Consider the following 24,770-nt stretch of genomic DNA (forward strand, 5'->3'; position numbering starts at 1 on the left):
TAATAATAACTCCACTACATTAATGTGGCTGCACACATAATACACAGTTCTAAGTTTTGGACTTAAACGTCACGATGTGAAATGAAGGTACTGGGAAAATAATCAGCACCCACAGGTGTTGTCACTTCCTGCTGATAAGGCCTCTGCTCAGGATGAGATTAAGTGAAGCAGCTGAATTACATGAAGGAATTACATGAAGCATTAAATGTTTTATATAAATAATGCTGCAGGGACCGTGTGCCTGTGTGTGGGTTTTTGTGTGTTTTAACAAGTGTCAGAAATTCCAACTTGTGATTCTGACTCTGGTTTTTGCCTGACAGAGTGGTTTAAAACAGGATGCAAACGCAGCACGCGTATGGTTAATATCTACTTTCCCCAGATTAAAAGAGCAGTGAGTCAGATACAGTGCGTGCATGCCCACAAAACCTGGTCATGGAGTAGAGATTAAGTGATGCACAACAACAAAAAGGAGTGCCCTACAGAAACATAACTGTATAAAAACATAAGTGGATTGTTTCATCAATCTCAAATAAGTCGTTTTTTGTAAACTTCCCCATTTTGGTCACTTTTGGCAAAAACCTTTAACATCAGCTATCCCATCTCTACATCAGCTTCCTGTTTTTTCAGTGCCACTGTCTCCAAACCATACATCATAGCAGGTCTCACTACCAATTCGTAAACCTTACACACTGTCTGTTGCTTTGGATGGTTGCCCTCAACTATTTAAACTCATCCACCTTTATTACCTCTACTCCTTGCATCTTCAGCTTGCCATCAGCCTCATTCTCATTAACACACATGTATTCTGTCTTGCTTCAACTGACTTCTACTCCTCTTTTCTCCCATTCGCCCTTCTACGTGTTTTCTACTTCCACTACAGATCACAGTGTTGTCTGCAACCATCACTGGGACTCCTGCCTAACCTCATTGCTAAAAAATCTTAACCGTAATAGCTCCAATGAAAAAAAGCAGAAATGTCAGTGAAATATATCTGTAAAATAACCCCTAAATGATGTTCATTTTTTCAAGGCAATTGCTATGTTATGCATTGTTATCAGCTTGATAATGGCTGTATATTATCCTTGCTTGACTTTAAAAAAAATTGTAAGTAATCTAACAGCTATAACAGTGTAGGTAAAAGTCCTATAAAAGGCAATCCTTCCAGTGGAAGTAATCATGACCTTCTCTCTCTAGGTCCCAGATAGCCAATCAGCAGGATGAGGGACTTTTAAGCAGCCTCCCTATCACCATGGTGATGCTTGCTACAAGCTGGCATGCTATGGATGCAGGTCAGATCGCCTTATTAGCTGTATGAAGGTCACCAGTGGAGACAACACTTGTGATATTTGTTGACATTTTGCAATTGGACAGCAGCCCCTCCTCCACCCCCCATGACCACAGAAACTGTCAACAAAAAGATGATTTTGTGTTACGTCCCCCCCCCTGTCCCGTTTGGTTCTTTTGCCATCAGAATTATTGTCTATATTTTATTTTATTTTCACTTGCTACACACGGGACAGACATGACTGGGGGAAAGAAAAGGGAGAAAGAAAGAGAGGTAGGGAAAGAAAAACAGCGGGGAAGAGGAACGATGATAAAGGGCAAAAAACAAAAGCAAACAAAACAAACAGACAGGAAATACATATATCAATCACCTGGATCACCTGTTGAGAAAGAAAAAAGAGAAAACAAGCCAAAAAAAAAAAAAGAGCAATATAATAAACAACATCATCGTGACGACCTATGTGAATATAACAGTAAATACTAAATATTGAATATTATTGTGCAGCACGTAAGATCGACAGCGCACAGTGTGCTTTGAGGTAGCAGCCAAAAAGGGCGTCATTTGTGTCTGTGAGCACCCGTGTGTACACCTCTGAGCGTGAGCGCGCTTGTATTCAAAAGGTTCCTTCGTGTAATGATCTGCTAGAGGGTGTGGGGAGCCATAGCCCCGTCCTCCAGGGCATGAAGCAGCAAATGGAGGAGATCCAGGCTCCAGACATCCAGAGACACTCAGAGCACAAGAGACCAACAGAGGGGCAACCGTGCCACTCTCCCGGAAAGAGCTGAGGAGAGCCCCAGATGAGGGATCACTCAGCAGCCGCGGAGCAGAAGCCAGAGGGGGTTGCAGTGACGTGCCCGTGAGCTCTGCCGGCAGCCAGCTGTGCCAGAGTGACCGAGCCCCGGGGCCGAGGGCACCCCACCCCCCACTCAAAAGAGATGATTTTGTCTTACGTTCTCACTGTAACTAACCCTAATAACTTTATGAATGTATCTCGCTGTACGCAGGCAAGCAGTTTGAGTCAAACCGTACATCTGTTTTCTTTGGCAACAGTTAATGAAAGAGCAAACCGAGATCATCTGAGTGTGATACGGATGAAATAATTGCCAGTGTCACCACATTATCGAATACTCTCCGCCACAACCGTATTAAATTGTCCCTTTCTGTTGAAACCCGGCGATTATCTTTGACAGTGTAATCTTACCAACACACTGTACTCAATAATCCATCATCTGTGTTTGAACACTGCTTCATTAGACCGGTAGGCACACAGAATATTCCTCCAATAGTGTGAGAGTTTGTGTACTGTTCTGCAGATGTGTGGAGTGTGTGTGTGTGTGTGTGGAGAAAGGGTGGAAGTGAAAGAGCCGGAGAGTTATCTGAAGGTTGTGAGTGTGACACTTCCAAGCGTGCTGTCTCTGATCAGAACACCGCTGCATATGAATGACCCCCCCACCACCACCACCACCACCCACTTACTCACCATGAATGTACAATGCACTGGAGGTCTCTCTCTTTATCCTCCTTCTCTGTGTCTCATTCACTGTGCACTGATAGACAGGATGCAAATGCATTGACTGAAAATATGATTCATTACGGCTGTCACCGCTGTCGTGTCAAGCTACACACTGAAAAGCCGAGGATATCTTGCAAGACAGTATACTGTGTGACACAAATTAGACTTGGCAATGATGTAATGATGCTGCTAATTTAACATGACAGCATCAAATACTTGTTTCAGTTCTTATCCCCCTCACCTGATATCCACTGTTTAGCCAAGACAGGCAGCCCATGCATGGACCACAGGGACCCACGTGAATAGATACGAACACACACTCGCAACATATTATTATGTGGTATACAACTTTATCCAGTATTAATGAATTCCATGTATTAAAAATGGGTTGTGTGGTACTTGTCACTCAATGCTGTGCTAGCAAACATTGTCTGGCCACTATCATCCAGTACAACAAATTAGCTTTTACACTGAGTTTTTTTTTTTCTTTTTTTATTGTGGCATCTAAACTGGTCTCTCTCAGTTTAAAGCTCCTCCTTTCACAATCTCTGTAAATTAAAAGAGAAAAGAAAAAAAACGGACTCTGTGTTGAAATGATGTGTTCTAGTGAATAAATGTCTTTGCATTCTGCTGCCTGGGATTCGTCTAAATCGCATGCTGCCCTGGGTCCCATTCTGTCTCTGCTCATCGTCATCACAATCTGGAGACATGAAGCAGCACATCAGGAGCAGGTACAGTATGAATTCAAACACCAACTGGTCCTCAACCACCAACATTATAACACTGAATTGGTTGCTGATTACAGCCTAACTAGAAGCAGCACACACACCTGAACTGCTATAAACAATCCCTATATTGCTTCGCGGCAGGCAAGTTCCTGTGTTCTTACCTTCTCCCTCCAGCTTGATATCCAGGCCCTCTAGGGAGTTGGCTGAGTCCCCCTCCTCCAGGGAGAGCCTTCCAAACAGGCTGCCAGCCATAGTGAACAACACCTCACTACAGGACACACACACTCTCTCAGTAACACACCCAATACTGTATCAGAGGCAGTCTGAGAGATCTTCCTCTCCCTCTCTCTCCTTATCGCTCCCTGATTCCCTCCTCTTTCCGCCAAAATGACTCCTCGCTAACGGCACCTCGCCGCTCTTCCCCTCCCTCCCTCTCCACCTGCTCTTGACGTGAATGTGTATAAGCTATGCCTGGCCGAGCGTCTTGTCCTCAGCATGAATGAACGGAGACGAGGGAGGGCTGGGTGCATGTGGAAAGAAAGAAGGTGGGGGGACGCGAGAGGAGAAAGAGAGGAGGGAAGTGTGATGCTTTCCTTAAGAGGAGGGTAAAGAGGAGCCAGGAAATTTGCTTGTCTAGGTTTCCCCATGGGGGTCAAGTGGGGGGAGAGAGTAGCAGAGGGTTGGCTTGTAAGAAGGAGGTGTGGTCAAAGAGGTGGCGCTTAGGGAGCGCACTTGTGTATTTTGTTACTGCTTGCCATTACTATTATCAGAGGAACAATCACAGACTTGACTTTTTTAAATATAATACAAGTGAAATTATCTCATTGGGAAATTTATATCAGAGCTACTTCGCTGACATAAATTTAAAAAAAAAAATAAAGTTTCAAATAAAACCTGACCCATCTCTCACCCTTCTCCACGTCTGAACAAAATATATCCCTGCTGGAAATGCTGCTTTTTAAATGTAAAAAAAGACATAAATTGGTTTAGAGAAACAATCGACTGCGTGTTACTAAAAATGCCACTCATCCCAGTCTCAGCCCTCGGCTAGTGCACAAATCAAGACTGACTGACAGCCTATTACACAAAAGACTCAACACACATTCTTGGTATAAAATGCTTCTCTTTCTTTCTTTCTTCCTCTCCTTTTCTGGCAGCTGACTGCTGGAATTTACTATCATATATAACAAATAACTTTGAGGCTGCGGATTTGAGATTTGGCCCCGTGTTAAAAAACACTGGAGTGACTTTAGCAGACATGTGGGGCTGGATGTAAAAATGATGTGTACGCACAAAAAAACACTTTTTCCCACACATATATCAGTATGTGCATGTGTGTGCATGTGTAAATGTGCAGGCATACCCACATTACTCCAAACAACACAACAACACAACAATTTTCTTTTAATTTACAAATACAATTTACCCATTAAAAACCTCACCGCAACTAATTTTGAGTACTAACTTTATTCTTAACATTTTTTTAAATTATTGATCATTTCTCATGAGCGGTGGCTGTGTATAACGGTCTGCTTCCCTTGTGTGAACTTCTATACACTTTTTCCCTCCTTTTTGTAGCCCAGCTGTTTCTTTTTTTTTTTTTTTTAACTCTGTCACATTATTTTTGTCTTTTTTCCTTCAGAAGTTTTTCTTCTATTTGTGATTCACATCACCAAATACACATTTTCTTTTACTCCACCACTCTGGTGAAGTGTCTTAAATACAGTTTTATTTACAAATATAAATATACCTTTTTTAGTTATATGCATGTATTTTTCTCCTTTTCATGAGTTTCTGTCTTCAGCGATGAGTGAAAAGGAAATACATGGAGACATGGCTATGTGCCAGTTTACTGTTTAATGCAAAAACATTTTCTCGTTTAAACAAGAAAACATACTTTGACTGATGTCAGAATATTACAGATTTACTTTCATATAAATGGAACAATTTTAAACACGTGATGCCAAATTTGCCTCGCAGTCCAGCACTTCTCTGTGGAAGCATTTGCACAGGATACAATGCCTACTTTTGTTATGTTAATCACAAACAGTCACAAATTACTATTCTGGATTCAGCTTGATAACTATAGACAGCTTCAGAGCTGGATAGAAAAGCAACAGTAACTCAAATAACCACTTGTTACAACCAAGGTACGCAGAAGAGCATCTCTGAACCTTAAAGCAGATGGGAAGACCACTCCAGGTACTACTATTCTCAGATAAGACAAAAGGAAGCTACAATTCACAAGGGCAACATCTGGATGATAAGGTTCAAATTTGACGTAAACAACATAAAAGCATGAATCCATCCTGCTTTGTATCAGTGATTCTGGCTGGTCCAGCTGGTGTAATAGTGTGGAGGACATTTTGCAGCACATTCTGAGCCACTTAGTACCAGTTGAGCATTGGTTTTAGGCCACACCCTACCTGAGTATTGTTGCTGACCATTTCCACTTCCAGTGGGATCATGCATTACTTTACTCTGCTCAAATCAAGCACTTTTGGGATGTGGTTTGATGGTAGGTGACAAATCTGCAGTGATGCTGTGTGATGCTATCATAACCCAAAGTCTCTGAGAAATGTGTTCGACACTGCGTTGACTCTATGCCATGAAGATTTAAGGCGGTTCTGGAGGCAAAAGGGGGTCTAACCCAGTAAAAGACAGGTGTATCTAATGGATGATGTCACCAAAATCAATAATTAGGGTAAAATTCAAATCTCAAAATTCTGAAAAAACGCCATGATATTTCCTTGTCCATGGTAGTGCAGCTGCGGTAGCTCTGCTCTGACAAGCCATGATGATTGCTGCGCAAAAGACAATACGCGAACCATTCTGTGGTCTTTTTCCTACCAAAGGAGGAAACACTCTCAATTCACCAAAGCAAAGATCCAGATCTGTTCAAAAAAACTCAAGCTCAGCAACTGTCACAGTAACAACAGCTAAAGTGTTATCCTTAAGTTCTACTGAAATATGCATTAACATTTCATTTCATGCAGCTGGCACTCTTATTGTAAATCAACTTTACTTCAGGCTAAAATGTTAGCAATGGCTAACATTGTATGCTAATAAAAACATAATATAATTGTAACATTAGTTGCTTAATCTGCAACCATCGTAAGATTTCATCAGTCAACCAAGTATAATGTTAACATTTTAAATAAATGATCTTCCACCCTGTCGCGTTTTAATACAACCTTTTAATAAAGGACTTTAAAATGGTCAACCCATGTACTTAAACATTATGTGTTATTAAATTGGATATTGAGAATCATGTGGTTATACAGGTATTGGTTTCTGATATCGTGACATTCCTAGTAACTAATAAAGTGTCCAATGAATGACTGTATTGTATTGTAGCAGGCACCGACTAACTACAGATCTACAGAGTTCAAAAAAGCTGACCAGAAAAAAAGCTAACTGCCAAAGTAAGTAAGACCCTTACACGACACTTGGAGGTTAATCTCTTCCACGTCCTGCTATTTCAGTGACAATCTTTAATAAAAAAGTCACTTTATGTGTCAAATGTGCGTTCATCTGAAAACTTGCACAGTTATGTATACACGGATGTATACTACTCAGCTCTCATGCATTTGGCAAATCCTTTAAAGCATGACTGATCTAGAACTGGCGTTTTACCGCTCGGTTAGCCAGCTCATTAAGTCACATTAGTACTCTGGAGATGAGATACAAGTACTGACTGAAAGAATAATCACTAACCAATCTCTTCCTCTCAATATCTCACTCACTCACACACGCACGCACGCATGCGCAATCTTCACAGCGAGACCGAGACACTTACCCGAGTCAGAGCTGGATGTGGCCACGGGCATTTTAGAAACTGGTTCTTCTGAGTATCCTCCACAAGACTTGTTAGGTCAACTGCAATAAAAAAGAGAGTGCAAAACGAGAAGGTAGATGCATTAAAAAACGAAAACCTTTATCTATCCCACTGCTGGGTTAGAATTAGGAATGAAATAAGCGACGGAGGGTAAAGTTGTGTTGTTAGGTTGAAGCTCAACACTGAGTGATCAGGAGAAGACTTAGTGTACAAATCCCTTTCTAGCACAAGCGCAGTCAATGGACTAAACATTCACACTAACAAGCTCCCACACAGAGTAATTGGTATTTAACTTTATTAAGACCTAAAAACAGAACAGCTAGTTGCCCTGGTAACATCTAAACAATTTTAGCCATTGTATCTGTTGGGAATACCATTAGCAACAGTTGGAAAGACTTTGTAAGTGGGTTCAGCAAGGCCAGTTATCACTAGCTTAGTGAGGATCTCTGCTGACTCTAATTGATCCATTTATCGTCATGAAAACGTAACAAGCGTCGCAGGCAGAAGACTGCAGGATTAACGATCTATTGTTCTGGGATCTAAAATTGGCTCCTCAAGTCATGGAGAATTTGTGAAAATACAAACAGTGAAAAGTAAATAAATGACATGGCGAATGAGGGGGAACATAAACTCAGCACAACAATGAATGGGAATCGTGTCTATAGAGAAACTGAAAATGTAAGAGGAGGAGAAAAGGCAGGAGGAAACTAAAACGTATGCAAGGGAGTTAAAGAGAGAGGGAACAATGGTGAGGAAGAAGAGAGCGTTGCTGATAGGAGACAGGCAGCACTATCCAAGGATGCTAATTCCTGGTTGTCATGACAATAGCTATCCTTAGTGGAATAAATGCTGTAGTGGTCAAAAGCGAGCAATGTCACCGCAGGGTAAATGTCTGTGTCTGGCAACATAAAAATCCCATGTTAGCCTTATTGTCACGTGGATGAGATGATGCTTCTTTTCAAAAAAATGCTACATTATGAATGTTTTCTGTCAGGGTTACAAAAAAATAAAAAGAAATTCAAGCAGCAGCTTCCAGGAAGTTTTCAGCTCTCTGATAGGCTTCACCCAAACTAACTCAAATGACCAAACTGGACCTCTGACCTGGGTTTGGGGTTTGGTGCCTTTTGGATCTGTGTACATCACTGACTGCACTAACAGTCAGTCTGAGAAGTCTGCAGTCTCTATTTTATTTGTAATCAGCATCTGAATCTGTGAGATGCATCCATAAGGTCCTTGGAGCAATGCCATCTAAATCTAATCAGTTCTGGTACCAAAGACCCAAGACAGTGTGGCCATAATGCTGATGCTGAGGTAGTAATGTCACAGTGGCTACGTCTACCTTTTTGTGTGTGTGCATAAATAAATACCAGAATAATACCAGATCAGTCTACTAAAATCAGACCCATACTCAAAGAGGAGTTGCGATTCCTGTCAACTATGGATGGACGAACAGACGGATGTTGGATGCCTCGCTCATTTGTCCTTCAGCTGAATGAGCCAAAAACCTTTATCTTTTACCACTACTGAGCAAATGATATTTTTTAACTTCCCCTTAGGTTGAAATTTCCAATAACAAAGATACTCAGAGCAGTTTCTTGTAGCCTATCAGTTGTCAGTGAGCACAAACATAAAGATGTCTTTAAGCCCAGCGGTATCTAATCTTACTCATTTCATTCTCTGCACTGAGATCAAAATATTCCCAAATCATATTTGCTCAGATATCGTCTGCAGTTTTGTGCCTCAGCATTTTATCAACATATCCCAGGGCACAGATTGAAGATTCAGCTTATTAACTATTAATGTGACCCCACTGTGCTTTTTGGCCTACTTCGAAGGCATACGCTGCAATAAAAACTATGATCTACCAAAATATAGGGAGCTTGGGATTACTGTGTTACCACCACACCTACCTCTTCCATCTGAATAAGTGTCAGAGTGATTTGTTTGGATATACTAATGATACCAAACTGCTGTATATCATTATGCTTTTATTAGTTCGACTGGTTCCACTGGGCCGCGTGTTTTGATTCTGTCTGTGGTCTTTGGCCATATATACTTGCCTTATGTAATGAATCTATTTCTCTTTGTCCCCAGACATGCCATATCATATCACATCTGGAATAATAAAACCCAACTGAATGTAACTGGCCTTTAGAGAAAAGCTTTTGCAGTTTTTATTTTTTTGCGGTTAGTAATTGTTCCTGGGTGCATTTTAACTGGGGCGATCGTGGCTCAAGAGTTGGGAGTTCGCCTTGTAATCGGAAGGTTGCCGGTTCGAGCCGTGGCTTGGACAGTCTCGGTCGTTGTGTCCTTGGGCAAGACACTTCACCTGTTGCCTACTGGTGGTGGTCAGAGGGCCCGGTGGTGCCAGTGTCCGGCAGCCTCGCCTCTGTCAGTGCGCCCCAGGGTGGCTGTGGCTACGACGTAGCTTGCCATCACCAGTGTGTGAATGTGTGTGTGAATGGGTGGATGACTGGATATGTAAAGCGCTTTGGGGTCCTTAGGGACTAGTAAAGCGCTATATAAATACAGGCCATTTAATTCTAACGTGTAATGATACCAGAAGTGTCCAAAACTGTATATTTGAAAGTAATTTACATAATAATGAACCACAGATGGAAAATATTCTCATTAGATTGCTTGACTGCACGGACAAAGGTCTTGTCTCATTCCTCTTTGTGGATTGAATATAACTGGAGGGCAGTATTTGATCTGAGGAGCAGTACACAAGGGCTGGATGAAAAAAAGGATCTTCAATAATCGTCACAGAGTACAAAAAATAATTTTTTGGTATGACATCAATTTTATCTGAATATACCAATTCATTTAGCAGTCTGCTCAATTACTTAGCAAGGACAATTTTGTGGTTTAATATGAAAAGAAGACAATAAAAGAAGACAATAAAAAGCCTTATTCTGAAATACTTTCAAATTAACCACTGAAAGACGTAGCTTGACAATTTAATTCAAATCTGGCATTATTCCTCCCTTTTATAGTTTTTATATCGCTATATAACCCTTGTTCAAGTAGTATCACAGATTTAAAATTTAAAGTTATTACATTTTGTATTTAAAGTATTAAGCTATTTTTATTGACTCGGTGAGAAACAAATCTATTCTTTTGCTCACTAAAAGGACTGTTCTCTGGATTTGTGATTCATATGAATATTGTTGATGACAGTATTAAGGAAGAAGCTCCAATGTATCATATCTATTCTGTGATTGGATGATTTCATAGCTGCAGATTTAGCACACAGCTGAATCTCCCTCTTAAAACCTTAGTGCAGCGTTTGAGACTGTTGACCATAATATCCTATTAGAGCGATTAGAACATGCTGTAGGTATTACAGGTACTGCGCTGCAGTGGTTTGTATCATATCTGTCTAATAGACTCCAATTTGTACATGTAAATGGAGAGTCCTCTTCACACACTGAGGTTAATTATGGAGTTACACAGGGTTCGGTGCTAGGACCAATTCTGTTTACACTATACATGCTTCCCCTAGGCAGTATCATTAGAAGACATAGCATACTCACTATGTACCTTCCTTGGACCACTGCAGACCAGAAACACCCCACAAGAGCTGCAGTTTTGGAGATGGTCTGACCCAGACGCCTAGCCATCACAATTTGGCGCTTTTCAAACTCGTTAAATTCGTCACAGTTTTCCTGTTTCTAACACATCAACTTCGAGGACAAAATTTTCACTTTCTAACATACCGACCGGCTAAAAGGTTCCATGATGAAAAGTTAATCAGTGTTATTAACTGTCTGTGGTCAGAATGTTATGCTTAATCTGTGTTACCTTGTGTTACCTCTTTATCAGACCCTCTTTTGTCTTGCCATCACAAAAAAAGTTACAAACTTTAAGATCTGCCCTACTTAGACCTGCAAGTAGTGATACTAAAGAAGCAAGAGGAAGGTGGATCCCCTCACTCATACCTCTTAAACCCTGAGGAACACAATTGAAAAGAATCATTTTGAAAAGTGAAAAAATATAAAAAATATATTAAGTCAGTACTAAACTAGTATAATGCCTGCCCGATAATTGTCCCAATAATAACTGATATAACTCAAATCCACAAATTCCCTTCACTATAACTGTAAACATTGTTTAACCTTAAATTAAAGGTTAAACAATGGAACCCCGACTTACGAATACCCCATTTAACGAAAAATTCAAGTTACGAAGGCACTTAACGGCAATATTTCTGCCCGAGTTACGACAAAATGCCTGTGTAACAAAATCCGCTGGCTCTGATTGGCTGAGCCCACAATGCCCACAATGCCTTCCGAATCATGTGACAACCATCATGTGGCTTTCGTACTTGCACTTCGCTGTTCCACTTGAACGACGTATTGTTGTTGCAGTTAGCAATTAGCCTATAGTCTATTGTTCACTCAAAAGGCGCGATGGGTGCTTCGACTTACGAAATCTTTGACTCTCTGGAACGAATTAATTTCGTAAGTCGGGGTTCCACTGTTCTAGCTTATTTCTCCTCTGAATAATTCATTCATTTCCACCTCATTAGAAGTTTTGAATTTTTTATTTTTACTTAGTTTTCTGCTGAGTTCTGCTGTCAGTTAGGTTTAAATACACCCCCTTTACAATGTCAAACACATGTTAGAAATCTCAATATTTTCAGCTACTGGGGTCCCAATATTCACACAACCGAAAGTTAACATCACTACCAGAAGCTTTACACTGTCCTTTCTAATGGCATTTGACTGAAAAGCCTGTGTCCACCAATTAATTATTAAATTGAAATATGGTTGAGAGTCCCTCTCTGTTATCGACTAAAATGTGACATTTGGGGCTGAGATATTAATTAACCAGCCTGTGTATCCTGTTTCGTTTACTGGGATTTGTAATTGTTCATTTTTTTCCCCTGAATCTTTTATTTAGATGGTTAAATTTCCCTTTTTTTTTCTCACTTATTTTTTAATTTTTGTAATTTTTTTTATACTTTGCACTTCTGATGGGAACACCTACAGGCCGTGTTTCTAAAAGTGTAACAGTAAAACACATTCTTAGATGCTAAAGAACTCATGGCTTTTGCAAAACTCTGATCCGAGTGGATCAGGTCCTTAATACCACATACCAAGCCCCCCAAGCTTATCCGAGGCATCCCATGTTTGCACTGAGAAATGACGGCGCTTGTTAAAAGTATGCAAAGACCACACAGCAGCTAGGAAGTCAAAGCCGACTGCAGCAGACCTTGGCATGCAAGATACCAACACACCAGGAGGGTTGGAAGGACAGGATGCCGGGAAGAGAGCCGAACCTTTTGAGCTTTTTACTCTGCTATTCTGCCTTTTGTAATATTAATAGGGTAAATTAGTCGAGAGTCAATGATGGTGCGGTCATAACCAGTCGAGGCATTTTCTTGGTAATTGGTGCCATTTTCAGAGAGAATAGCCTGTTACATGTAACCAGTAATCAAGCTCTACAATCAAGGATAAAATAGGTATTTCTCAAAAATACTATTAAGGGTGAAGTTGTTCAAAATTAGCATTTCTCACCAACTGCCTTTCTACTACAAGCTACAAGAGACCCTGCATGCAGCTTGTGGGTCAGTGTGTCTCCACTGTAATACTGTATCGCAGCATCTAAACTATCTCTGCTCTCTGAGTGGTTTTTCCCTCTGGGTCCACATTAGTCAGCTCACACACACACGCTCATGCAGATCTCCATCTTGCTCACTGTATTGCAGGAAGAGAGCAGCTGTCATGACATCACATTTGCCAGCCTGCTATCATCTCTACATCAACTGTCAGTTCACCAAAACAAGAGGCCAGCAGCAGGTTTGGTTCTTGTGGTCGACGTACACAAAAAATTATATTCATTTTAATATAGCTTACTCAACATTTCCAGTGGAACAACATTATTCTGGAGATTGCTGCAACACAGAATAAAAAGGGCAAAGGTCAGTTAAAAATATCCCTAGAGTTGAAGGGAATTCTTAATTCTGCATTCAGGGAATTCTTTGTTGCGCAGACTGTAAGCCTACACTTGTGTGAACCCAATGCACTGTGATAAATTTATTATTAACTCCATTTCCTTTAAGGTAGTGCTTGCAGATATATGGCATACAACTGGAAAGAAAGCCTGTGTCCAATTTTCCTGAAATTGCACGCTCCAGGACACTTTGGCCTGGAGCAATGACACAAGCAGCGGCTCAGGTGTTTGTACGCCAAGTGTAAAACGCCTTGAGGTGTTCTCACAGTGAGGCTGCATTAAAGCCTGCACACATGCTTGCACATACAGATACACATGCGAGCACACAAGCACCAGCAACCAAACAAGTCTTAATCCACACATGCAGGCTGGCGTCACGCCTAAAAATAACCCTGTGCTCCCACAGGTTCAGCTCCTCTCATTACTTTACAAGGGAAAACTGTCGTATCCAAGACAACCGTGAGCAGCTCTTTTTCTGTTCCCCGGCGCTTTGCCATGGCAACAAGGGAAAATGCGTAAAATAATAATAAGTTGGAGCTAAAATTGGGTCTATTACAGTGTTTGAGCTACACTTCAACTCAGCTTTGCTCTTTGTCTGTGGAAATGATTTCAGATTAGCTTTATATTTCAAAAGTATTCACACAACAGCCTGGAAATACATTTTGACAGATCTCACCAGCCAAAATTAAGCTTGTAAAGGACACATGACACCAAAACAAACCACAAATAAATCTATGGGACAATTACATAACAGCCATTACTACAAAGAGCCAGCCAAACAAAGAAACATACTGTTTGAGACAATCATGTTGTCGCACTCACACATGCATGCAGCTGGGCTTCACAACAGTCAGTTGTTTAGTGACAGATAATATCTATGTTTCTTGTTGCTGTTGTAAAGATGCAGGTTAATGGATTCGAATGAGAAATGCGCCGATCAACCGGCCAGGGACTGGATCGGTCAGTTTTCCCAGACAGGCGGGCAGCCAGTCGGCTTCCTATAATTACAATTAAAAGTCTGTTTCATGTCTACACAACACGTGCACATGCAGCACACGGAAATCACGGCATGCATACTCGCACCCACACGCTAAAATGTCACTAGCATGATAGAGCCTCACCGTGACACAAACTTGACCAAAGTAAACTGTGGGGGGACCTGAAATACACAAACCTAATGAGACAAGCTTTTGCACAACTGAACATGGTCATTTTAAACAAAGAAGTGGCTAAAGCTAGCCAAGAGCCTCGGTATGAGCAAAGGATCAAAATAGTTATGAGTGAAAAAGAGAAAAGTATTGGCGACATGTTATCTAATGAAGTTATAAGCATACTGAAAAATAATGTATGTACCCGACAGCTGTTTTGTTATATAAATCAGTTGGACCTGCTTTTGTTTGATAGGGTAAAATATGTCAGGTAAAGGTGGGCGTACAGCAGCTTATATTTATTTAGTTATTGGTATCTTTTTTCATTAGCAGAGCGCTTTTTTCCAGTTGTTTAAGCAAGAGAAGTTCCTGTAACCTACAGCAGTTTAAGAAGATTGTTAAGTTTAATCATTTCTTTAATTTATTTTATTTTCTTTTGGGGGGGGGGGAGATTGCCTATCCGGTCAGTTATAGCTCTTACAAAGAAAAATGAAATTGGCAGAAATTGCTATTGGCAGGTCATGTGTACAAAAATAAATAAATAAATAAATAAATAAATAAACATCAGAAGCTGGAATCAGCCAAGAAAACGACAGTTGTTGCATCTCTAATTGAAACATTCTAGGAAGGGAGCAATGTAAAAAAAAAAAAGTGTTAATTAGACCCAGTGCTACCTCTGCTTGCTTTGTATACAGAAAGACAACGGTAATTAAAAACTGGACATCATTGAAAATTGTCTTTTAAATGCAAAAAGCTAATAACATTGTGCTGGGGATAAAATATTATCAGCCATGTTTCACAAAACACAAATTATACTTGACCTTCTAACAGGAAGAATGACATTTATACTGAAAGAAAAAACAAATACATTTGTAAAAGTCTGGAGATATTTCTTTAAACTTTGTAAAATATGAAGTCAATCGGGACAATTGAATGTCATACCTTAGCAGCATTATATCTTTTGAATAGACATCTCAATTCAAGGATGTGTAGTACCATGTGTCATAAAAGAGAAGGAGCTTTTGGTTATCTTTGGGGCTTTTTAGTTTAGATTTTACTATTGATCTGTTCAAAAAACAACTAAAAAGTAGACTGTAAAAAACTTTAGGTGGCTGTACTGTTATTTTTATTGTATATCTAATGTGAATTAGCATGAGATTAGTTAAGTAAACTGTTGGGATGAACCAGATGAGGAAAAAAATAGGATATTTAAGCCTGCTTTTTGGACAAAGTCACCACACAACTTAAATATATTTAGCTGGATTTCACTGGACAAAACAAAAGTTATGGGTCTTTTCTCATTTATTTATATAGGAGGCACAGTTTACCCCAAAATAACTCTCCAGAGGAATATTAAACTCAAGGTTATTGCTTCATATGAAGTCAAACTTGATTTAAAGTGGGCTAATAATAATAACAGTAATAATAAACTCCAAAAATGTTCCCTATCTTTTAGTGTAAATAAAGACAAGCACATTCTCGGAACGTTAATGGGCCATTCATCTAAAAAACAGACGATGAAAAGCCCTGCTTGTCTTTAAAACAAATAAGTGCAATTTCACTAATATGTGTATGTTTCTGTGTTTTCCACATAGAGTCAGTGTATTATATGTGCTTTATAATGTACAAATCACACTTTAAAGGCACAATGACATCACATATTTTGGAGCTAATAAAAATATCTGATATTTTGCAATCTTGAAATAACTTTAGCCTTCCATATATTTCCACTACTGTGTAATGCTAGCATTGGAATACCAGGAGCAGCAGTCTGTTTAATAAAAACCAAAGTGTCAGTGACGTAGTAGCTCTTCTGACTCATGATCCATCAAAACTCACACATTATTTCAATGTTTGACGTACTGAAGAAAGCGGTTTTGTAATCATTGTTTGACTATGCTTCACAATAATGAGAGTTTCAATCCTATCCAGAACAAATTAATCGCATTCACCACCAAATACAAGTGTTTGAGCTGAGGAATCACTGTGTCACAGCACTGACCATATTACCCAACCACACCTTCCTAACGTGGGAGTCTAATGACTAATAAGATGATGATCAGCACCTTTTGACAGGATACAAGTGCTACAAGTGTGTAGCAAAGTGATATTTCAAGCTTTCCCATCATTTTGCATTTCATGATGTTCTTTCTTTATCAGTTTGTACATGTAAAAGTAATCAATATAACGTTAATGACACAACCGCCCATGACCCTAGCTTATGACATTATTATGCTATAAATAAACCTAATGATGAGCACACGCCAACGCTCATTTTATGATCATTACAAACCAGACCAATAAGTACGCATAGAAAAATGGAAAACTCAAAGTCAACTTTATTGTCAATTCTGCACAGAACATACACAGGATCAAAATGTTGTTTCCCCCGGCCTACGACATGCAGCCAAGATAAAAATAATAAATAAAGTAAACTAAAGCAGGGAGCTGTAAGAATACGAGATATAGGTATGAAAATAATTATTAGTATGTAATCTGATTTCAACAAGATACATTCAAGCTTATAAACAACAATTAAGCTATATGCATTATTTAAATTATTTGTATAAAGTAGCAAGTATAAATGAATTACTTGCAAAGCAACAAATATGACCTGATGTATGTTTAATTAAATTCTGGCCAGTGCTCTATCTTCACTTTCCACTACTGATATGCTATCACACAGTAGTGGCTTTATGTGCTGACTCCTTAAGATGTGATGAAGTTGTAACATCTGCTGCTAAAAGCACAGCAATACAACTTCGAACAAGCATACTTTAAAACTTTAAGTTCTCTAACCGACATAGATTCATTTTGATTATTCTTACAGAAAAAACATATTATAGCTTAGCAGGTCTCATGAAATCTTCTAGGAGAACATTGGTATGTTCATTCTTTCCTGAAAAAAATGGAAGAAGTGTCCTTAACATCACCTTCTGATGATCATATTAACTTTCAACTCACTACAAATACTGATACATATCATGATAGTGTGTGGAGGTCTTTTGAAGGAAAAGTTAAACTGAAAACCAGTTTAAATCATTGTTGAGTGATTCAAAATAAAAGTGTGCTCTGCTCCCCACATGCATATTAATACACCCAGTGTACAACAGTTTGGCTGCATGAAGAAACAACATGGAAAAGAACACCAGATGTAGTTTTCCGTTGAAGAGATTGAGGTTGATAATGAAACTTTATCTTAACGGGGCTTTAAAAATCTAATTGTAGATGGTAAATGATTAACAATCAGCTAACAGCTTTCAGACCCCATGGCCATTTCTGCCACGAGACAGTTTGTGATTCTCAAATAGTTCAATTAAGTTCATTATCTCCTGTCTTTTGCTTTGTATTTGGCTTTATGCTGCTTTGCACAAAACCCCCCAAAAAACAACCAATTTTCTATTTTAAAGCAACATGACTACAATTGAGTGCAATCACTGCATATCATTTGAAAACCTGTGGTTTAAGTGTTACGAGTCTTCCTTTTCTCCATGGTGACAGAGATTGTAATTAGACTTAAATGTCATGTATGTATCAGTGAAAGGGTAAAGGGCTTAGGCAAAGTGCTGTGAGCTACCCAGGGGGAGCTTTAACAATCAGCACCCTGGCTGGATTTCATTAAAGGATCACTTTTTCTTTTTGTCGTGATGGAATATAATTGTGGGCGTTTCATTGAACCCAAATGTTTTACACAAAATAACTTACATTAGCCTGACTAATATCAGCATTTATCAAGTATAACGCAATACAGTATGGCATGCGTAAAAATATTAAAATTACAGCGCAATACAGATACTTCTAGTACAGCTCTGGAGTACGCTAACAACATCTGACGCCAGCTTTGTAACGTTTCGGTTTGTCTCTTCATTTCAGCAGCTTTCATTAAAAATGACTAGTTGCTTCATCAACAGTAGTGTGAAAACAGCTTTAGTAAACACAGCCAACGGGTACAGTCATGTGAAAAAGGAAGAACACTCTTTCCTAAGAGAAATCTAAATGCAGAAGCAGAGTGTGATAAAACTAAGTACACCCCATGATTCAAGAGCTTGTAGAACCACTTTTAGCAAAATAATGTGAAGTAATCATTCTCCGCATGACTTTATCAGTCTCTCACATCATTATGGAGGAATTTTGGCCCACTCTTCCCCAATGTGACGTTGTAGTGACATCTTTTATATGTCATTTTTGTACGTCTAATTTTGGTCCACTGAAGGGGACGTCTAGTGTTGTCGTCCGTACGATCTCCATGTGCGGGTTAAGTTATTTTTGCTTCTATAGACTATGTAGCCACATGTTTCCAGCGGGTGGAGGCCATGTTTTTTGTTCAGTAACAGTTATGTGTGAAGGAATGCAGACCAAAGTTCAAATGTTGAACGTCATATTGACGTCTAAGTTGGGTCATGGCTGGACGTCGAAATTGTAGACTTAGTTTGGACCGCCGTACCCAATATAGACATGATCTGGACATCTATCCGACCTCCAGTGCTTAGTTGGTTGGTCCTTGCAGTTTCTCTGAGCATTGCAGTATCTGACCTTCAGGTGAATTTGTTGGGATGGCTATGCCTAAGAAGATTGGCAATTATTTTGAATTTGCTCCATGTGTAGAATTATAAATTTCAAATTCTTTATCAAGAAGACAACCATTGCTTTTCTAACATACTGCCTGATATCTTTCTTCCTTGCATTTATGGTAAAACACACCTGAATGCTCTAGACCAGCCAAACTGCAAACACCTTTGCTTTTATAAAGATGATCAAACTTACTGATTATTACTTAATCAAAGGCAGCACCTGACTGGTATTTATGCCATTAATTCCTATGGAAGCAGGAAGGATGTATTCAGTTTTGCTAAATAAGTAATGATGTGTTTTATGTCATGTGTTGTTCACGAGGTTGTATTTGGACCTGCAAAAGAACAGATGACTTTTCATTATGTTCTGATAGGAAAACCCTTTCAAATTGAACATTGCACTACAATTCTGTCCTCCAAAAGAGAGGTCTAGTACAGGTAGCCTAGCAGACGACTAGTCCACCTTTTTTTTACCGAGATGTGAACATGTTTATTTCTGTTGTTAAATTAGGCATTTACACGGGGGGTCCATAGGGATTCACTCTTACAGCCACCCTCAAGTGGTGATTCTAGTGACTGTAGGTTTTGGCACTTTCACTTTGGCTCCCTTTTAAAGCTTTGCAAGTTGCCGCCTGGTGCCGGAGGGGCTGAGGTGGCAGGTAGAGAGTAATGAGCAGGTCATTTCTTATGAATAGAGGTTGGGAAAAGATGCTGAGGCTATGTGAACCACGACTCATTAATCTCCCTGTGGAATCAAGCGTGGATGGGGCCTTTCTTTTAGCCTGCTACAATTGATTAGAATTCCTAGTTGATGCAGTAATTCACCACTGGGGCTGTGAAAGCAGTAAGCTGAACAGAGTCACAGTTGAGAATCACTGAAGGTGGTTTGACTAAGAGTATTCTGTATGTATCATAAAATAACTTTTTATTGTATTTGGTTGTGACTCACACGTAGCTCTTTGAATCCTCCTGAAAGTTTGAGTAATACAAAAGGATTAGAGTTTGTTTATGCACTAAATCGAGGCTATGGCATGCTGACATTTTTCTCCTGATCTAAATCAATGCCTAGAACTACATTTATTCACATTTTTCTTGCGGGAGACATATATTCTCACTTTATATAAACAACAAAAAAATAAATAAAAGTTTAAAGCATAGCTGCTAAATGATTAAAGAACTCCTTTCTGTCGAAGTGGAGCCACAACTGCCAGTCTTCTAGTCAATCCCCAAAGCTGGGAAATTTATGGTAAACCTCACACTTCCAAAATAAAACTGATAAGAAGGCAGAAGTTTCTTTAATCCCAGTAAAAAAGCTCTTTAGTAGATTATGGATCCAAATGCAGGACTCAGGAAACAAAGACTCAAATCAAATTTAAAGCTGTCAGCTCAAAGTGAATACAGAAAGTCCAAATATTTGCAGAGCAGGGACCCCAAACACCAGAAATCTCAGGAAACATGAGGCAAGCTGACATACAGGTATGAGGGATGATACGACAAAGGACATAGGACAAAAGATAAACATCGGTCAAATGCATGCTTGTTTCAGTGAGTGCATCTTTAAATATTAATGTCGTAAAACGCTGATTAATAAATAAAAACCTTGGTCAAATTTTTGGATATCCAATCTTATTGTCATCAAAACAAACCGAAACGCCTCTAATCTATAAATCAGACAAACTCTGTTAGCTACAAATTGTTGAAGAACAATCTGAGATACATTTTAAAGAAGGCACACTTTTAGGCAAAATCATTAAACACAATGGAGTAGTTATATATTTTGCTACATTTTAATTTAGAGGTAAAATAAATAGCAATGGTCATTGTCCCTACTTAAAGGAATAATAATAATAATAATAATAATAATAATAATGTGCAGGCTAAATCAGAAACAAAGGTCATTTTAATGTTTTTAAATAGAAGACACTAGCAGTACTTTTTAGACTAATATAACGAAAATATTTCACATTATAGATTACTTTGCGGCTCTATGCCCAAATGAACCTTTTATTGTCCATCTTCTCTCTTATTGCTCTTTATTTACAAATCAGGCGTATTGTTAGTTGGGTAGTCCTCACGCGCTCAAACACCTGCACTTATCCCCACTATACGGGCATGCGCAATAGCATCGAATCCAGTATGTTACCAATGTTCCCAACAAATCATTTCATTGTACAAAAAAAGACAATAATTCTGCCTAGGGTTGCCATACAGAGCAATACTGTTTGCCTGTTCTGACTTTACACAGATGCAAACAGCGTGTAGCCTGAGGCCAATTAGGCTAGCTCAATAAAAATTGCATTAGCCCCCCCCCCTCTGCCTCCTCAAGCGAATGAGCGTAACCTCGAGAAACGACTCCACGACATTACCTGGATTTTAACAGGAATTCCTAATGGCAGCACGGTCTCTCCCCCTCGGAAGCGCTCATAAAGACAAGGAGTGAAATAGCTGGACTTCTTTGTAGAGGGTAGGGTAGCTTTAATGACAAGAACGGGGTAATGAAGACTGAACGTAGCCTGTAACAGTAGACACCTGGCGAGTGGGGAAGGTAGACTATGCCGCTGGGAAAGGCTTTGCTTCGATTAACGGTATTAATACTACCCACTGCCGCTAAAAACTAAACACCGCGTGAAAAATAATAATAAACCACAGGATGAGGTGCTCACCTGCCCGGTCACCTTTATCCGGACGCCCTCTCGATATGAGATGCAGGAAGAAGACGAAGAAGGTGTGAGATATCAGACTGACAGTTGCTGGAGCTCGGCAGCCTTTTTCCCCCCTCTGTGCAGTCACTTTCACAAAACCAGCAGCTACCCACACAAACTGCTATCTTTAACGAGACAGCACATAAAAGGGCTCGCGTGCTAATAGAAATGGATCCATTGATTAAAAGCCAATAGGCTGCCGGATATTAAGCACCGGTCTTGTTTCCCCTCCAAAGGACGTCCAAGAAGGCTTTGTGATGGCAAACGCGTGTTTTGGGCTCGTGCCCCTGTGTGAAGTTAAAGCCTGTCCACTGCCGTCGATGTGAACCCATGCACGAGCAGCAATAGGAGAGCAGAACTTGGAAATGTGCGTTTTCTAGTTATATAGTGACACCTAGCGGCAATCAAAGTCATTGCAGTTACAGTGCAGCTGCTACAAATACTCTTACTCCCATCCTCCTATTACTACCACCACTATTACAACTAATAATAATAATGATAATAATAACAATGCAGGATTACAAAAGCACACATTGGTCGGTGTAATACTTTAAATTCACAGAGGTGTTTATTGTAAATTTGATTTCAATACAAATTATTTACACATTTGGGAGAAGAATTATTACATGTACTTAGAAGGGCAAACAAACATAGTGAAGCAAATAGACATACATGCTTATCATATAATTAAACATATGGCATCACTGGATCCCAAGCAGGTTGCTTCTTGAGGATGTTTTGGTAGTGTGGGATTGTGTGTTTACCACTGGTCAACGTAGTCAGAGCTGTTAAGAAAATAGAGATAGTTTTAAAAAATGGTTACATTACTTGAACTTTTTTTTGCATCTTAATAAGTGGTTTGCAAAAGCGCTAAAAGATTTCTCATAGTTCAATAATATAGTCGGTTTAGTCTGAGTATTAATTAACTGTTGCTTTCTGGTAATGGGGCTCTTATTCAATATTGGTTATTAGCCTGCCTAGTGAATTTGATACACCTATTTCAATTTTTTCACATTAAAAAAAATTCTTCTAGGCATCATGGCATGTTACTCACCGTGGCTCAGTGTCTTGGTTTGAATTTCCTCCATACAGCAGCCAGGCCACCGCCTCCTCAGGGGCTGATCTCTTCCCATACCTGAAGAAAGTCCACACCAGCATATTTAACAAGTACGACTAAATATTAGAGGTTCTTACTCACGTGATAACTCTCTCTGCTCTTAAGCATTAGCATTTCATCAAGTGCTCTGGTATGATACCATGAGCCTCACTATGACTTTCAACATAAGAACCAGGCAGGTCAGCTGAATGCTGCATGTTGAGTCTCTGAGAGCTTGTTCTTTCTTTGGTCTCTGCAGTCTGCATATCAGTTCTGCAGCTGTCTGAGTGCAAAGGAGGATTTTCAGGTTCACTGCCCACTGTACAACAAGGCAAACATACCAGTCAGCTCTGACTATAGTACTGAAGTCTCTTTACTGAAAATCAATGCCTGGCCGCTGAAGAGCAAACCTGCTTTTATTTAAGGTAGGAGAGGCTGCATTGTTAAGCCCTTTGAGTTCAATAGTAGATTCAGCTCTTTTAATTACCTTTAATGACATTATTGACTATACTCAGCATCCATCTACTACACCTAAGCACCCAGACATGTAAAAATCTAACTTTGAATATTTATGACTTTCACCTGTCAGGAAACAAGGAAAATGAATAAAAATCTGTGGTGTTCCAGAATGTGTATTAGAAGATCTGGAGTATCAACAGAAGCATCACAGTCTGTCTGGATTGCAGAAAAAGAAAAATAGCTGGACTCTTCACCAGCATCTGAAAAGCCTTGATCTAAAGTGTTGAACAAACCTTACGTGACTGAGTCATGCCACAACGGGAGGGCTTCCATGCCCCATTTGGCAAACCTTGCAAACCTGTCCTTGAGCCCAAGACTTTAATCCCTCACATCAAAGGAGACAGACTTTGTATCTGATCCAACCAGAGCATGAAGAGGTACCACATCCCTACAAGTTTATCCAGCATCTATTAGCCTTCTTCTCTTCCTTCTCACCTTTTCCATCTGACATATTAGCTTATTTAAGAAAACAACCTGATGCACACCCGGGTTTTCGCTACTCCTTTAACTTTCTTTTAGAGACTCACCTCTGTCTGGTGATGAGGTTGACATAGTGCCTGACGGCTGCGTGATATTTGGCCCAGTCCTCCGGTGAGGCGTCGCTCCCGGGGCTCTCTGGTTTGGGAGGGTAGGCGTCCGCAAAACTGCTCAGACACACCAGGATGCAGACGACGAGCGCTGCGAGCATCATCCACGATCTGAGCGTGTTGGCCATCTGAGGAGAGAGGAGAAACAGCAAGGAACGATCACATCAAAGGCAAAACCTGCTAAGGCTCTGTTTCACAGGAATAGAGAGTATTACAAAGGTTATATGAAAGTACGCAAAGTGCCAATAAGTTTCGAAGTGTGTGTGTTTGTGGTGAAGTTAAAAATCAAGACGCAACAGAGAAACAGAGTAAGAAATAACTTACTGTCTGATTTATCTCCTGATGATCTGACTGTCACCTCGGCAGTGCACCTCTCTTGTTTCTCTCCTCTCAGTTCACGGGTTTTATATGATCTGGATGGACATCTGATGCGCACCGAGTTAACGATTAACCACACCCCCCGGCTTTAGTGGCCGTGCGTAAATGGGGTAATTATGTCCCCCACGAAAAAAAAAACTCAAACTAAACTTATGTGCCTGGGTTCCGATATTTGGCTTTTATCTGAATTCTGAAGTTTTATTGGGTTTATGGGGAAAAGACGCTGATTTTACTGTTGGATTAGCCAGTGTGTGTTCAGCACCACGAACAGCGCATCAGGGCAACAATATAGAAAAGACCACAAACTGCTCTTTAGAAACCATAGCATGGTGTTAATAGGAGTGAGATATATAATGTTTAACATGTGAGAGAAAACATTTTAACACACATTACATATTAACTCGGTAGCCTATCACTGTTCTCACACAGTCCTGCTTTATTTCACGA

The 24,770-nt window shown here is 39.8% G+C and overlaps 2 protein-coding genes across 6 annotated transcripts in view; both read right to left on the reverse strand.

The window, feature by feature from the left end:
- Positions 1 to 22,086, reverse strand: part of mpp2b (membrane palmitoylated protein 2b) — a 47,019-nt gene extending 24,933 nt beyond the window's left edge. The window contains exons 1-3 of one of the 5 annotated variants that reach the window (XM_040023299.1): positions 21,705 to 22,086; positions 21,408 to 21,514; positions 7,326 to 7,405 (exon numbers count right to left, since the gene is read on the reverse strand). In XM_040023299.1, coding sequence (XP_039879233.1) covers positions 7,326 to 7,356 — 31 coding nt within the window. In that variant the 5' untranslated portion in view covers positions 7,357 to 7,405; positions 21,408 to 21,514; positions 21,705 to 22,086. The other 4 variants (XM_040023297.1, XM_040023300.1, XM_040023298.1 and 1 more) reach the window with 4 other exon arrangements.
- Positions 22,087 to 22,290: 204 nt separating this feature from the next.
- LOC120728423 (peptide Y) lies at positions 22,291 to 24,405 on the reverse strand. The gene is made up of 4 exons (XM_040023301.1): positions 24,270 to 24,405; positions 23,886 to 24,073; positions 22,798 to 22,878; positions 22,291 to 22,528 (listed from the first exon to the last, which is right to left on the reverse strand). Exons 2-4 carry the CDS (start codon positions 24,071 to 24,073, stop codon positions 22,504 to 22,506), a joined length of 294 nt encoding a protein of 97 aa, XP_039879235.1. The 5' UTR covers positions 24,270 to 24,405; the 3' UTR covers positions 22,291 to 22,503.
- Positions 24,406 to 24,770: the final 365 nt, after the last annotated feature.

The sequence above is a fragment of the Simochromis diagramma genome, unplaced genomic scaffold (genome assembly GCF_900408965.1).
Source record: "Simochromis diagramma unplaced genomic scaffold, fSimDia1.1 OVJJ01000208.1, whole genome shotgun sequence".
Classification (NCBI taxonomy): domain Eukaryota; kingdom Metazoa; phylum Chordata; class Actinopteri; order Cichliformes; family Cichlidae; genus Simochromis; species Simochromis diagramma.

Coding starts and splice junctions, on each gene's coding strand:
- LOC120728423 (XM_040023301.1), bottom strand. CDS start 24,073: ATGGCCAACACGCTCAGATCGTGGATGATGCTCGCAGCGCTCGTCGTC. Junction 22,879..23,885: donor AACCTCATCACCAGACAGAG/GTGAGTCTCTAA, acceptor GACTTTCTTCAG/GTATGGGAAGAGATCAGCCC. Junction 22,529..22,797: donor AACCAAGACACTGAGCCACG/GTGAGTAACATG, acceptor TTTTCTTAACAG/CTCTGACTACGTTGACCAGT.